General features: G+C 40.8%; 1 protein-coding gene across 4 annotated transcripts in view; it reads right to left on the reverse strand.

Annotated features, from left to right (window-relative positions):
• The window catches only part of CIST1 (colon, intestine and stomach enriched 1), a 55,779-nt gene extending 39,279 nt beyond the window's left edge, over positions 1–16,500 (reverse strand). For 3 of the 4 annotated variants that reach the window (XM_083158127.1, XM_083158135.1, XM_083158120.1), the window contains exons 1-2: positions 16,417–16,500; positions 4,637–4,690 (exon numbers count right to left, since the gene is read on the reverse strand). In XM_083158127.1, coding sequence (XP_083014253.1) covers positions 4,637–4,690; positions 16,417–16,423 — 61 coding nt within the window. In that variant the 5' untranslated portion in view covers positions 16,424–16,500. The remainder of the gene's footprint in view (positions 1–4,636; positions 4,691–16,416) is intronic. The other variant, XM_083158141.1, reaches the window with a different exon arrangement.
• Positions 16,501–16,926: the final 426 nt, after the last annotated feature.

Raw genomic sequence — 16,926 nt, forward strand, 5'->3', positions numbered from 1 at the left:
TTTATTAGCACTAGGTGCACCCACATTAAAGGACACTCTTTTCTTCTCTTTTTCTCGATATTGCCTATTGTCCTGGGGTAGCACACCTCCGTATATGGAATGGTTACATTAAATATTGTAATATATCTGGGGGTTTGGTATTGTGCGACTGACATTTTCCTCCGTTGCTCCTGTACATAGTAACATAGTAACATAGTAACATAGTAGATAAGGCTGAATAAAGACTTGCGTCCATCAAGTTCAACCTAGGATTTAATAGCTTATCCCTTGTTAAAGACAGAATATGATTCATTTTAAAGACAGAATATGATTCTTATTTGTACCCTTGGATGTTTTTAACCAATAAATGTTTGTCCAACCTTATTTTAAATGTATTTATTACGTCTGCCGACACCACTTCTCCCAGAAGAGAGTTCCACAGTTTGACTGCTCTGACCGTAAATACATTTTTCTTTTGAGGGAACAAAATCTTCTTTCTTCTAATCTAAACCTGTGCCCTTGTGTCCTAGATTCCTTTCTTGCAGTAAAAAGGGTGCTTTACAGTTCCTTATATTGGCCCTTGATATATTTGTACAAAAAGAGCATATCCCCCTTAAACGTCTCTTCTCTAGTGTAAATAGTCCCAAAGTACTCAATCTCTCTTCGTAGTTCAAATTCTCCATTCCCCTAATAAGCTTTGTTACTCTTCTTTGGGTTTTCTCTAATGCTATGATGCCCTTTTTATAGTGTGGGGCCCAGAACTGTACTCCATATTCAAGGTGAGGTCTAACCAGTGCCTTGTACACTGGCATAATTACTTTTGAGTCCCTAGTTTCCATACCCCTTTTAATACATGCCATGCCAGAATTCTGTTGCCCTTTTTTGTTGCTACTGTATGTGAGCACTACACCCCAGTTTGTTATAAATTTGGACTCCTAGATCCTTTTCAAGTACTGAAATACCCAATGCCTCCCCACTTAGGTTATAACTAGCACACTGACCTTTTCATACCCCCACTATCCACGTCGGCGTGGAGTTGATTTTATATAGTATGAATGTATGAAAGCTTTTTATTCCAGAGGCAAGCAGAGAATAGCGCCAGAGGAATGGTCCCAAAGATTTAGCAGGTGGTGGTGTCCCAGGATAGTATAGTCCAGAATTTGCTTGGAAGTATTAAGGTGGAAAAAATGGTGAGCTGGTCCAAGGCAGGGTAGTGCAAGTCATAAGTTGAAGTAGAATAATTTCTCACAGTAAATTACTTTCAGAAAAAACTGGCAATATCTCAATCAGTTAATTATCAATCCAGAGACAGAGATACAATTATTCTACTTCAACTTATGACCCCACTAGTGGGTAATTAATCCTCTCTCACTTCTGAAATCGGCTGTGTTCTTTCACTGCAATACTCAGTAGAGCAACAGTGATTGCACGGTCTGACTTAAGGAGCAGCAGAAGGTACTGTGGCCATTCTATTCTTTTCATTGCGGTACCTCTCCCCGATTCTCTCATCCACCATCCTCTAAACTTATGATGGTAGTAAAGTAGAAATTGGGTGAGACATAGATACCTGCAATGTAATTACAATTTTTCCTTTATCTTGTCTCTTTCCTAATTATCTTCGTTTTTGTCTCTGAACTTAATTGACCAATAATTAATTTATTGAGATATTGTTTTTCTATGTGAAAGGAAATTATTGTGAATAAGTATTGAATATTATAATTCTCAAGAAATTATTCCCTGCAAAGAATAAATGACCAATTTGATGGCTATTGTCACATATATGTGGAATTGATATGCATGCTTAAAACTTTGATGACAAAAAGTATCAATCTCCAATTGAAGTGAACTTATTTGCTACTTTTCTTATGTACAATTGAATTTCGGTTACAATGTATAAATATACCAGCCAGGAGGTCTAATGCTGGTTTGCTTAAACAGACTTTTGCTCTGTGTTAGTATCCTATATAAAGCGTATATCATTAAACTGCTAAAACATTTGTGTTGATTATCCCCCTATTGTGACATCAGTTAAGAGATATCAAATTATAATGTTTGCAATTTAGTGACAATTATGCCCAAGATATTGCAGCTGATACGTGTGTGAGATCCCAGCTTAAAATTTGACAATTATATTGTGCTAATTAGGAGCTCAAAACCTGTACATTGATGAACTTTTGCTTCACGGACAGGGGTGATAATTTGGTTGCTAGTGCATATTTTAATTTGAGCTTAATTGTGTGTTTTTCATGTATATAAAATTTGTGATAAAAATTGTGAAAAATTGTGCTTATTACCAAGTTAAGTTTTAAATTGATATCACTTTCCTGACAGCTTCCTTCTCCCATATTTTTGGTAATCTAATAGGTATTTATATTCAAATGTATACACTTATGTAAACATTATAATTTTCTTTAAGAGTGCCCCCACAAAGAGTCTTCTTTTTCTCCTTGTGAACAGACATATTTGCCTCTGACTCTGGGGAGCACCTCCAACCTACTAAGTTTGAAATTTTGAAAGGGTCCTTTCTCTACAAAAGAATCCTTTTGACAAATAATTAAAGACAGGATTTGGACTCAGATCAAATTATTTACTCCCACTAAGAAACTGTTGAACTTTAAGTCAACATAGTGGAGTATCCAGTGCGGGACCCAAACATAAAAAAACGTATCTAGTTGAAGTATAGGCCTGGGGAATGCCCGTATGTTGTTTATATTTAATTTTAGTGCTTCACAGCATTTTGTGCACCCCCCATTTTTTCTTGTAGGTATGTAAAGAGGAAATTACACCCCCTTTTAAATGGGATTCCATTACAGTTTTGTGTATTATCAATTAATATTGGTTTATTTTAGACAAGCATACAGTATAGCATTGCCGTTCTGTCGCCTCTGCTTTTTGGGCCCTTTTATAGTGACTTTATAGGGACGCACGTGTGCAAATCTTTGGCTAGATTCCAGTGACATTTTCCGAGGGGGTGTTCAGAACATGCGGGGAGGGTGTACTTTTGGACTGTCACTTTGTAGTGTGTAAGGCTACAAACGGATCTGTAACTTTGTTCCCCGTTGCTAGCTAGAGGGCTGCCAGCACCCCCCTTATGTTATGGTTAAAATCAGAACAGCAGGCTTTATCTACAGGCGGGTTTGAGTGTTCACATGGTGGCATGTTTAATTATTATAAAGGCCTATTTGGTTCACTAAGTGCTGGCTAACAGCCGGTATCTCAGTGGTTACAGTACCCGACCGCGTCCCCATGGATTGGTGCATGCTTTTCTACGCTTTTCAGAGAGGCATCCCCCCTTTAGGTGCAGGGCCTGAGTGGGTGTGTCTCACTTCGTCCATGTTTATCTGCCCATGGGGTTTTTGGTTAAGGATGTGATTCCTGTGACAGCTTGCCGAGTGTGTGGGTCAATCCCTTAAGGTGGCCTCAGTATAGTTGGGAATTCCCGAACTGGGTCCTGCAGGGTGTCACGGGTCATTGGGCCCCCTATTTTCACTTCCTCCCATTAGCCTCAACCCCTTGTGTTTAGAGGTTTTAGATTAGGTGGGGACAGGTATTTGCACTAGGTGCAGCCTCAGGGTCATGCCATGTTCATGTGACAGGCTGTCACTGTCTCCTTTGCTGAGTTCCAGTTAGTGGTGTTTGATTAGTCGGGAGAGAGGCTATGCCGACTGTAGCGAGCAGTTTTTTTCAGCGGCATCTAGTGTTGGGGCGATAGCGGTCGGCCTCCTATGGCCTTTTATAGGTTGCAATGGTACTAGTCGAGCCTGTTACTCTCCCCTATTGCGTCATTTGGTCCTTTAGCGCTTTCGGATTAGCATTAATTGCCCAGCAAGGCATGTCCCTGGGATAGATAACAGGATAGCAGATTTTCTGGCACATTTTTGATTTAGCTGCATTCTATGCCTTGTGCGGCTCCACGGGTTTTGGCCGTTCCTGTCTTATGTCTGCACGTTGTTGAGTCGGTTTATTTGCCCCAGCCAGGGACTCCCTGGCTCCTTCCACCCTTCGTGCTATGCAGCCTGGAGGATTAGGAGGCCTATCAGGTTATGTATGGTTCACCAAATACGTCTATGGAGCCATGTTTGTTTTCTTTGGGGGGACTCCATGCCGTTTTATTTATTTTATTTTCACTTTAGCACATTTTTTGGGAAAGAACTATGCACAGATCTCACTGAACATCTCACTGATCTGGGCATGGTTCTGTCAAACTCGCCAGCATGAACTTGGTCTATTTGTTTTGAGATTTTCGGTAATGTTTACCAAAAAAATCGCACCCTGTTACGATTAGATACAATGCCACTACAGCAAAAGTCTCCTTTTCATTTGGGTACATTTTAAATTTCAGACAGACATGTTGTTTTATTTGCCTAACAAGCTTAAATTTGTTCCTCTTTATGTTACATAGTATTTATGACCTTATTTACAGCTCTGAAGAAAATGCTCCCGCGAGGGGATGCGGAAAACTAAGCAAATAGCTTAGTGGGCGCCCAACTAACATATAAATACCAATAATAATATTAATAATTTAACATGTCTTCATTTGTTGTGCCCATGTGTTTGGTAGTTTAATTCTGTAAATTTCCCTTAATGACTGCTATTGAATCTTTTAGTTTTTACTACATAATACTACAAGTATTATGTGCAAGACTCTGTCAGTTACCTGTTGAAGATAAGCTGCTGGTAGAATGTGGTGTAGATAACGTAGAATTGTCACCTGTAAAGACAAATCAATAATCAACATGAAGAAAGTGTTGTCCAGCGCTAGCTATTCGACAAAGAATTACCAATTAAACAGTATTACTACCGGACCAAAAAAAACTATTTTTTATATTTTAAGAGTCTATCTTTAACCGACTGCTGCTTTTTTGTGAGGGGTTGCTCAAACTCTCCAGAGGTAAGAATTAGAAAGACAAAACCAAACCAAAACTGCGCATGGGTTAAAGTTTATTAATCAATAAAATATTTAATAATATTTTTTTTTTAAATAAATAGGAACATAATATCTCCATCAAAGATGGCCTTACTGGTCAGCTGTGTGATATAACCAATAAGCTAAATAAAATGCAGTCATATACAGCATTAATAAAACCAAACGCTAAGATTCTCGCTAACCGCCTTAACCTTGTATTATCAGACTTGATCCATAATGATCAAGTAGGATTCGTTCCAGGAAGGCAGGCGAGGGATAATACCAGGAGGGTAATTAGCCTAATACAATCATTAAAAAGCTCACATACCCCAGCTATTGTGCTTTCTCTCAATGCAGAGAAAGCATTTGACCGAATCAGTTGGCCCTTTATGCTTCAAACCTTACAGGCTTTTGGACTAGAGGGGAACTTTTTACGCGGTATTCAGGCTTTATATACTTCACCGTCAGCCAAAGTGTCAGTGAATGGGGTCCTATCCGATCTGCTGCCTATAACCAATGGAACTAGACAGGGGTGCCCTCTGTCACCCCTGATCTTTGCAATGGTTATTGAACCATTAGCAGCATCTATATGCCTTAACAAAGATATAAAGGGAGTAACCCTGGGCACTGACACATATAAGTTGTCTTTATACGCGGACAATGTTCTTTTTACCCTGACCTCACCACATACGTCTCTTCCCATGTTACTTCGGACATTAGATACCTACGGAACACTATCAGGTTATAAGATAAACGTAACCAAAACGGAAGCACTAGCTCTAAATATTACCATACCAACTTTAAAGCTTTTGCAACTCAATTATAAATTTATTTGGCGTCCCCTTAAAATTAAATATTTAGGAGTATATATAACAAAATATTATAGTGCTATTTTCTCAGCAAATTTTGTTCCATTGCTTAAATCTATTAAACAAGATCTCCAGCGATGGCAGGGCTATATTATATCATGGTTGGGTAGAATAGCTGCCTTAAAGATGAACATTTTACCCCGATTGTTATATCTTTTTCAAACCCTTCCGGTACAGATTCCCAAACAATCTCTGGTGCAAATACATAAATGGTTTGTACAGTTTGTCTGGAGACTTAAACCTCCCCGAATTGGTTTTGCGACCTTGCGGCGTCCAACCTCTAAAGGGGGAAATGGGTTTCCAGATATTAATTTATATTACTATGCCACACATCTCAGCCAAGCGATAGCATGGTTCGCGACATCTCACAAACCAAGATGGGTATCAATAGAGACGGAATTATCTCACGTTTCCTCGATATCTTCTATATTAGGTCTACCCCCATCAGACAGACCAGCAGACTCTAGATCCCACCCGGTTATAGCTTTTACATGCACAATCTGGGACTATTGTAAAACCCATTTTAATACTACCTCATACCCCTCACCTATTACGCCATTATGGGACAATATAGCTTTCACACCAGGCCTTAATAGTAGACGGTTCACATCTTGGGTGAGAAGTGGAGTAAGAGTGGTTTCGGACCTTCTTGACTCAGGTAGATGCGCTTCATTGGATACCCTACGTAATAAGTATGATATGCCCTCAGTAAATAGCTTTACATATATCCAAATACGTCACTATATTAATTCTTTACCTACTGCCATGCTCATAAGACCGCTGACACTAGTTGAATCACTCAGCTTACGTCATCCTTTACGTAAAGGGATTATTTCAGATTTATATACATATTTACTTCTTATCAAACTCCCAAATACAATGAAACATGAACAACAGTGGTCAAGAGATTTGGGAGATCCACCCACTGAGGAATCCTGGTCAATCATACATGAGAGGGTCTCTAAAGCGTCTATATCGGTGGCAATCAAAGAAAATGCCTACAAAATATACTATAGATGGTACTTAGTCCCGACTCGCCTAAGTAAAATGTATAGAACAGCTTCAGACAGATGCTGGAGAGGATGTGGGGAAACGGGATCATATTTGCATATATGGTGGACATGTCCAAAGATTGCTGGGTTTTGGGATGAGGTAGCTCAGCTATTATCCCAGGTTCTTTCGACACAAATTACTAAAACACCATGGTCTTTTCTCCTGGGCTGCCCTATAGAGGGTCTTACTAAATCTTCAGACAAACTGTGTGTACATATCCTGAATGCAGCAAGATGTTTCGTTGCCAAGCATTGGAAATGTCTGGACCCTCCCCCATTCCAACAAATGTTAAACAAGATCTGGTATGTGGCGGCTATGGAGAAAATATCAGCTTATTTACAAGGTATTCCCCAGAAATGTATTGCCACATGGAATGCTTGGTTCCTATATAATGCACTGACTTTAGGCAGACCTATAACATCGGGGTGGTCAGACATGATGACATAGTCAAGCAGATTATCTCTGTTACAATACAGTGATGACTCATAGGTTGATATTTTACACCTGTACCCGGCCTCTTCCCATTCCCCCCTCCTTTTTTTTTCTTTTCCTTTTTCCTTTTCTTTTCCTCTATTCTCTCTCTCCCTCTTTTCCTTTTCTCCCTATTTGGGACAATAATGTTTGATGCTCCAGAAGATGGAATGAGCTGGCTTTAAATATTAATCAAGGCACTCTATTTGATGATGGGCCTGCTATACTTAATAGAAAATGTATGCACTTTTTTGAGGGTAAATCTCCATGTAATATTTTTGTTTCCTATTCTTTTTTTTTTATTTCTTTGCCCTTATGTGATAAAGAATGAATATTGTATGTTGATACACAAGAATGTGAAAATGTCTGTTTTTTTGTATATGAAGAAAATTTATAAATAAAATATGTAAAAAAAATAAAAAATAAAAAAAAATAAAACCAAATGGCTCCTGGTCATGTTTTGCACAACAACAGTTAAGATGATATTAGTTGTTAGTAGTAGCATGGTCAAGCATTAGCTTAATTTAATAAGTCCATATTAGTTATTGTTAGGATGAAGTCCCGTGTCCTCATGCATTAAACTGTTAAATATTTTTAATTGGTGACCACTTTTTAGACCATATAAAAGCAGGGTTAGTATGGTTGTTAGTCCTTATATTGAGATGTATAGTCAGGCTTGTGGCTTATATATGTCCAGTTAGTATGTCTGGCCAGATAATAAATCAGCTTTTTCTGGAGTTGGTATTTTAGGTAGTCATGCCATGTCCACTGTAGGTGTGAGAATGATGGTCTTTTCTGTGGAGAACAAAGGTCGGTACTCTTTACCTAGCAGGGTGCCCACGATTTTGATCATGGCATCGCAGGTAAAAAAATCGCGTAGATCGCATCTCATGCGGCCAAAAAATCGCATGCGGTGCGATCGACGCGATTACCGCGATTTTACATAGGGAACAATGTTAAATGGGTCAATTGACCCGATTTAACATTGGGAACAATGTTAAATGGCCCACAGACCCCAAATAGCCACCCTGGGCACCCCCAACGCCACCCCACGATCAACGTGAACCCGAAGCGTGGCGAGAGCGCAGCGAGCCCGCGAGGGGCGGCGGTACGCGTCCTCCGACCATTTCATACCCCCACTATCCACGTCGGCGTGGAGTTGAGAATAGAAAGTGTGGCGAGCGCAGCAAGCCACCGAGCCCGAAGCGTGGCGAGCGCACGCGGATACCTGTGAAGCCCGCAAAGGGACGTGTTTACCTGTAAAGGTATCCGCGTCCCCTCGCGGGGCGCGCTGCGCTCGCCACGTTTCGGGCTCAGTGGCTCGCTGCGCTCACCACACTATCTATTCTCAACTCCACGCCGACGTGGATAGTGGGGGTATGAAAAGGTTGTCGGCTTCCTCAGTTTGTCCTGACAAGACTGTGCCTCTTAAAGTGACAGTGACCCTCTTTTGGGCTAAAGTCACTTTTATTTAGTCTTTTAGTACTATACCACAATCAGTAATGTTTATTGTAACTGCAACTGCAGAGTACAAACATATACACATACACCATACCTAACACTATTCATACACCATACCTAACACTATTCATCCCAAAACAAATACCTGTCTGGACTACCCAATTGAAAGCAGGCAGATGGGCTCAGTCCCTCTACTTGTTCTGGGTCAGGGTACAGAAGAAGGCATTAGCAGCAGGAGACCAGGACAGTACCCAGGTATGTTAAAATATAGTTCCTCGCATCTGAGGGCATCGATGCACCCTATTGTGGAGTCTCAATTGATCATGTCAAGTTAGAAGCCAGTAGAACTAACTAGGACTATGCCATTACAATCGTTGACCATAACTTGAAGTTTGCTATTGCTCTTCCCATAAAAGTTTTGCTGGCACAGATGACCGCTGAACTTTTTTTGCAAACCTTTGTGGGACCTTCAGGCTATCCTGACAAGATACCGGCTGATCAAGGGTCAGAATTTGAGGCCTATATGTTCCGGAAATTGCTTGACCTGTACAGCTGCCACAAATAACATACTACTGCATAGCTTCCACAGAGTAATGGAGTCTGTGAACGAATGAACAATCATTGATCAGTATTTTAAGAGCATTCCCCTTCTTCAGAATGACAAGACTGACACAATATATTGCCAGAGGTAACATTCTTATACAACAATACCGAACACAGTACCACAGGTTGGTGACGCTCTTTGATAGTAGGTGCATTTCCTGTTGGAATATGGTGTTGAATTTCAGTGATCTTTCCAAGAGTTTTCTTGTACCACTTGTACCAAGCATTAAGATTCTCTGCAGGTGTAGTCTCATCTCTTATATTTATCTCTTTCCACTACCTTTCTCTCGCTCCTCCAGATGAATGGCTGTCTGAGTAGTTAGAGAGGAAAATTCCCAAAACTTCCAAAGTCGTAACTTTGCCATTCTGTAACTTCATGGTGGTAGAGTTATATGCAGTAATCATCTGAATTAGGAATCCTTACTGGAACTCTCCCTTCTGTCACCAATACCAACGATGATGGTAAGTAGGGACTATCGGATCATCAACATCAGTCACAAGGCACCCTTGCTTAGGTAAGACAGTTTGACCAATCTTGAGTTTAGTTCACAATATTCTTGGCAGAAGATACTTAGTCCATTGCTGGCCATTGATTCCAGTTTTGATTTCAGTTTTTCCTCAGTATTAATGATAATTTTTTTTGCTGTATGGTGGTTACTTGGAACCCAGTATCTAGCATGGTGTCTTTTGAAGTATAATATATTAGTCTCTTTCTGATCTCTTCTGTCTTCTAGTGTCTCTTAACTATAATCACATTTAAAGTCAGTTAACTGCAATTTAACATAATGTTCACAAGTGGGTTGATCTTAGCTGTAGATTTTTTTATGTGTTTTGTCTCTTAAATGGCGGAAATAACTGCAGCATGTTCCTGCATCACACAGAGGCATAATGGGTATGGAGACTGAGGAAGATAGGAATGTTCCCTGTAAACTTCCTTTTAACTGAGTCTCTTTAGAATGTAAGTACCTTAAGGTTTAGAGTCATCTCAAGCGCCGATGTCTGCTGTATGATGCTCTGTTTGCATTGCAGCATCGCATGTGCTGACCATTTCAGCCATTTACCATCCCTACTCCCGCGTCTCATGCAACTCCGTCTCCCGACTCACATGTTCTACCTGAATGCGGGACTCTCCGGGTATGCTCCTTCCCCTTTTGCTTCTCTGCTGTCCACTCGCTGCTCTGCCAGCGGCCAGGATCATCAGCCCACTCTGACCTCGCTCCTTTCAGCTTCTCTTCTTGGACACTTTCATGCCACGGAATCAACCAAACCACAGCTTTTTTTTTCCAGAGGGAACTGTTAAATCCCTCTTTTCCTTCTTGCTGCTGTTAAATGGATCTCCCCCTTGCTGAGGATGTACAGTCTCTGACACATTAATGAACCTAATGTTAACACTAATCATACTTATCATTACGAGACCCTTCTATCCCTTCTATCACAATCTATTCCTGACCATCTCACAGATTATTTCATGGCCTAACGCACAATCATACTACACCCAAACTCGAGGGTGTGAACAGAAATAAGTGCTAATTGCTGACTCAGGTCTGATTGCAGGTTGTTAGCAGGTCTGGAATTGAATAGTACCCAAGCACTGTATCTAATGAAACTTACTGCAAGGATTGATTTGCAGTTGGATTCTGCCCCTCTGGCAGACAGGTGGATCTGTCTGGAAATGTGCATGATGGGAAGAATAAAAACAGCTTACTAGCACTTTACTACCACCTCTTTATTAATATCAATATTTATATTTTCTCTAAATACTGGTTAATTGGACTTCCGGTTCCGGCATGACGGAGTAAGCAGCCTCCGTACATCGCTCCGACACCCACCTCGGCCCTAACAATACCAAGCTGTCAGCACTAAGGAGATCACGATTCAGGTCTCCACGCCAGACCCCCACAGCGATGGAGAAGTTTTTGGGCTCACCTCCGGCGATGAAAACTCCCCAGGCGCCACTGCAGCAAAGACAAGAAAAGCGCAAAGGAGATCATAACATGGCGCTGAGTACAGACGCCGCACAAGGAACGCCAGCCCATAAGAAACCCATCACAGGTATTAATATAGACATAGAAGGCACTGATAGTGGATCAAATACAGCTCCTCTGAAATATGAAGACTTAATCTATGCCATCCATTCCACAATGCAGCCTATGCTGCAGAAAGCAGTGGCAGACATCACCTCAGAAATTTCTAGACTGACTGAACGCATTACTAATGCAGAAACCAGAATAGGGAAAAATGAGGATGATGTTGCTGTGCTGCAGAAGGCTATTCGTACTTTGAAAAAATGGACAATAAACGCTTAAATGAAGGGCTAGAAAATGCAGATAACAGAGCCAGGAGAAATAATCTTAGATTAGCTGGGTTGCCGGAAACTATAAAGGGCTCCCAACTGGAACACTTTGTAAGAAACACCCTCCCTGCTCTCCTAGAAATAACAACACACTGCTCTGATATTGTTATAGAAAGAGTGCACAGCGTGGGCTCTTTCAAGGCACAAACACCATCCATGCCAAGAGTTGTTATTTTTAGAGTGCTAAATTTTCTGCACAGGCAGGCTGTATGGACTGCATCAAGGAAGACAAATCCCATTAAATGAGAAGGCCATATCTTGCGAATCTTTCAAGATTTCTCCATGGAGCTATCCAAGGCAAGGCGTTCCTTTACACCAATATGTTCAACCCTTGTGAAAGCAAACCGGAAATTTTATTTAATGTACCCTGCATGCCTACGACCTTTCACTGGTATTAGATTTTCATTCTCCTGAGGAAGCTACAGCATTTTTAGATAGGGAAGATCAACAAAGGCACGGAGATACAAATATTACAGATGACCCTGATGGGTGAGATTTCTATTAGAGACACGAATATGAACCAACTGATAGACATTTGATGTCTGTGTACCTCATATAAGTAATTGGATTTCGGTTCTTACTATGGAAGATTCCAAAAAAAAAAAAAAAATTCATGTTTCAATATATACCTCAAGGTTCTTTTGTGTGAGGTTGGCAGATTCAAGTTAATTAGTGTTAGTAGTGGTTTAAATTGCTACAGCTAATATGAACATATATATGCATATATTCTAGTTAGAAGTGTTTGGGTAGAGGCGGAAATGCTGAGTTTTGCTGAGTGAAAAGATCCTTATAGGGGTGGTATGTTCACCTGAAGATGTGACTGCTACCCCAGCATCGGAAGTCCAATTTGGTTAACTACAAAGCTGCCTATTGTTATTTTTTTTTTTTTTTGTGTGTGATTTGTATCATTCTTTTGTATAGTTGTCTTATGATTACCACATGTGTCTTCCTTACCCCTCCCTAACCCACTTTATCAGTGATTGGTGTATTCTTAATATATTATAATACGATATGTCGATTTAAAATATGCTCACTAAATATTAGGGGAATACACACTCCAGCAAAAAGAAGGAAAATGTTCACATATTTAAATAGACAAAATGTAGACCTTGCTTGGCTGCAAGAAACTCATTTATTAACACCAGAGGTTAAAAAATATCCTCTCCAATGTTAGATAAATCACCGTTGCCTAAAAAGTAATAACACTTCCAAAAATAGGAGTTCCTTATTTGAGTAGCTCGCTTAACTTAATTGATACCTGGAGAGCCCACAATCCTACCAGTAAAGACTATACGTGTTTATCATTAACCTGCAACTCATGGTCTAGGATTGACTATATTTTGATAGCGGAGCCGTTGTTTTCAAAAACATCATCTCCCAATATATGCCCTCCTACTTTATCTGATCACGGCCTAGTCACCATTATGCTAACTCTTAAGCAATCTGAAAAAGCCCAACATATGTGGAGATTCCCTTCACATCTGGCACAGTCACAGGATCTATGTAAAAAAATCACAGCAGTGTGGGAAAATTTTAAGGTGGATAATGCACCTTATGAGAAATACTGGTTCGTATATTGTTATTTACATTATGTCTGAAGATAATCATTAGTGTGAGGAGAAACTAAGGTCATTTTGGGGGGGCATTTGGATTTTTTTTAATTAAAAGGGAACACCATTACTGAAGGTGTATTCCTGCATGTAATCCTGATCTTCCCATCACCATCATCAAGGTAGCCCACAAATGCAACAGCTTCTGCGTAAACAGTATACCAACATCAGAATCTCATCTGCCTTTACTCCGACAGGGGCACGAACATAAAGTAGTGCACCCCCACGAGGGATCCCGACTGCCATGCATTTAAATAGTCTGGATTTTGATGTCGGTGTACTGACCATCGGGAACCCGACTATTGGACTGTCATCCGGCACCTATATAAAAAAGGCCTGTTATGGCACAAAATATTGCTTTTCAAAATCACCCATAGTGAGTGCAATAATGCAAGCACATTGCAAAAAAATACAGCCCAACCACAATGGTGGGTATCCTTTGTATCCAGGGGCTATTCATGACACCATAAGGAGGACATAGGTATGGGCAACAATCCTAACCACTGTGACATTGTTAAATATTTCCAATTTAATCGGATTAGAACTATGGATTACATATAATTCATTTATGAGGTTGTTAGCATACATTTGGCCAAAGAAATGGTGTTCCCTCCCTCCAGGCCGCCTGTATACGGGCTTCTGAGCGACAGCACATAAAAATCGGGTTCCGCGCATGCGCAGTACGAGGATGATACTGCGCATTAACCGGACCCTAAATATGCTTCTAGGGACTGCTGCTTTTATTCATCATAATTGCTTATTTGCAAAATGCCACAGAAACACTGCAATGCTGGACAATTGCAATAACAAATCATTAAAAATACAAATTACTGAAGAGCTGTGCACTCTACGGACAGGAAATTTACTTGCTTATCCACCATTCACAACATCCTATCCAGGATAGACTTTGACTAACTTTCCTGCTATCTTCTCCCCAAGGTCACAGAAGCTTCTATCAAATCCATAGCCCATTAATCTCTCTGGCTCTCAAGTCTTTTGGGATAGATTGAAAAATGCCATGAACAATGAACAACACTCAATATCTGACCCTATATTATTCTGGCAAACTGCTCAGTCGTCAGAGGTACTGTAGCATAGGGGCAGATGTATTAAGCCTTAACAAGAGATAAATGCAAGGGTGGTCAAGAGAGATAAACGTCCAGCCAATCACATCCTAACTGCCATGTTACAGGCTGTGTTTGAAAAAAGTCAGTAAGGAGCTGATTGGCTGGACATTTATCTCTCCTTATCACCCTTGAATTTATCTCATGTTAAGGCTTCATACATCTGCCTCATTATCTCCTACAATTCATCTGGGTGTGGATCGTTTGGTCTACAACAACTAGGTCGACAAGCATTGGGTCGGCACCACTAGGTCGACATAGGTCACCGTCGACATGGAACTAGGTCAACATGGGTCTGGGTTGACATGACATTAGATCAACACAAGCATTAGGTTGACATGGGCAAGGTCGACAGTCAAAAGGACGACATGGGGTTTTCCACAATTTTTACCAGAATGTCGACACAGTCGACATGGACACAGCTTCACTCGCAATGCTTCGGGCATGGTGCCTCGCAACGCTCGACACATTATTTTATTCTCCAGCCATGCCCTAGTGGATGGTAGGGCATGAAATACCGCCTGTCGGTACATGTTGGCTCAAAAAACAGTAAAAAAAACCATGTCGACTTTTTGACTGTCGACCTAGCCCATGTCGACCTAATGCTTGTGTCGACCCAATGTCATGTCAACCTAGACCCATGTTGACCTAGATCCATGTCGACTGTTACCCATGTCGACCTTAACCCATGTCAACCTTGCTGCATGTCGACCTAGTGGTGTCGACCCAATGCTTGTCGACCTAGTTGTTGTAGACCGAATGACTGTATCCCCTTCATCTGCATGAAAACAATATGCCCAATCAGGCGATGTGTGTGTGTGTGTGTGGGGGGGATGCACTAACATCCCTCCACTTCACTTTGCCACATATCACTGGTTGCCGCATCGATAATAATCACATATGCACTACAATATGTGATTATTGGCACAAGAGCAGCTCTTGCATTAAGAGCTGCCCTTTGCAAAGCGATGTGTCAGTGGATCCCCAGTGGCTCTTCTTCCTTATGTACTGAGGGGTTATTGGGGTCCTTCGCACAAGACCACAAAGGACTCTAATGTGAATCATATTGTGCAATACTGTGCTAGGTCAGCTGTTGATCAGAGCCCAGTCCGATGTGAGTCCCACAAAAGGCATTTTTTTTCCTGCCAATATATTACATGAATGTAGGCTTGGAAGCAGGACCCTCCTACCTCTATATCAGTATGTTACCAGTAGTACTACCCAGTTTGTTTTATTACTGTTCCAATTGTAATGCGCAATGGAAAATGCTGCGCTATATAAGAAACTGCAAATAATAATAAATGGTTTGTTTGACATGCCTACTTGGATACTGTCATTGAATGAAAAAAATAATCCTCCACCATTCTTTCAAGGGAGACAGCATCATATGCAGTGACAGTAGACATGTCTGTCATTGTAGCGGGTGTGTTTTGAAAATGTAGTTTCCTATGCCAGTTGCCGGAGAAATGAAAGAAGGAGATGTTGCCATGTCACGTTCCGCTGACAAAGATACAGGTTTACAATATTTAGGATTAAGTACAGTGGCCAAAATACAGTGATCTGATTTCAACAGATTGAGACCCCTTTTGGGGCTACTGACAGCATCTCCGGCATGCCCCTATCATTTTATTGAATAAAATTAGCCTCCGCTATCAAATAAATGATGGCAGAAAATCATGGGACTTTTTGGAATTTCCAGTTATTACAACATAAATTATCCCTACAATCAGTGTGTTTGCGTACAATAATATATGTGGTAAGGGAATACGGATAATACACTCCTTTGGGCAGTGACGTATGAATTGTCTTTGTAAAGTACCGTGGGATATGTGTGTGCTATATAAGTAACTGGTAATGACTAAAAATAAATAAACATCACATGTCCCCAGGAGAGTCCAAGTGGGGGTAAACCATTGTGCAATGATGCCCCTCAGGTTCTCTAAAAGTTTCTCAGCTTTCTTATTTTACTGAAAGAAACCGGTCTTACCCAGCATAGCCTGCTGTGAGCTGCTGCTGTTGTTGGTGGGCCGTCACAGTCATGTACTGTAGTTCTTACTTTTTCCTGTCCACCTGTGGGTGGTTAAGTGGACAGTGGGTACAACAGCATTTCTGAGTGAGGACACTAATGACACTTTTTTAAAATGTCCTTTGTACAGTCTGGGAATTGCTTGTCTAATGAAGTTGAACCCAGAGCGAGCACATAGTATGTGAAACAACTGTATAAATCCCACTGCACTAATATATTGGATGCATGTCCAATACCAGCATGGTTGCTATGGTCTCAGTATTCTGCTTTGCAGCTGGGTGACTGCTGTCATACGTCATCTTCTTTGTTCCTTGTAAAACTAAATAGTATTCCAAAACAGAATTATTTTCCACCAGCCAAGTGTAGTTACCGTACAGTATTGGTAGGGTCAGGCCTAGACATCGCAAACCTTGGACACATTTGGAATCTGCTTGGGGATTTGTGATATATGAATACACAGTTAGTTTCTGT

Source organism: Crinia signifera, chromosome 1, assembly GCF_055691185.1.
Source record: "Crinia signifera chromosome 1, ASM5569118v1, whole genome shotgun sequence".
Lineage (NCBI taxonomy): Eukaryota > Metazoa > Chordata > Amphibia > Anura > Myobatrachidae > Crinia > Crinia signifera.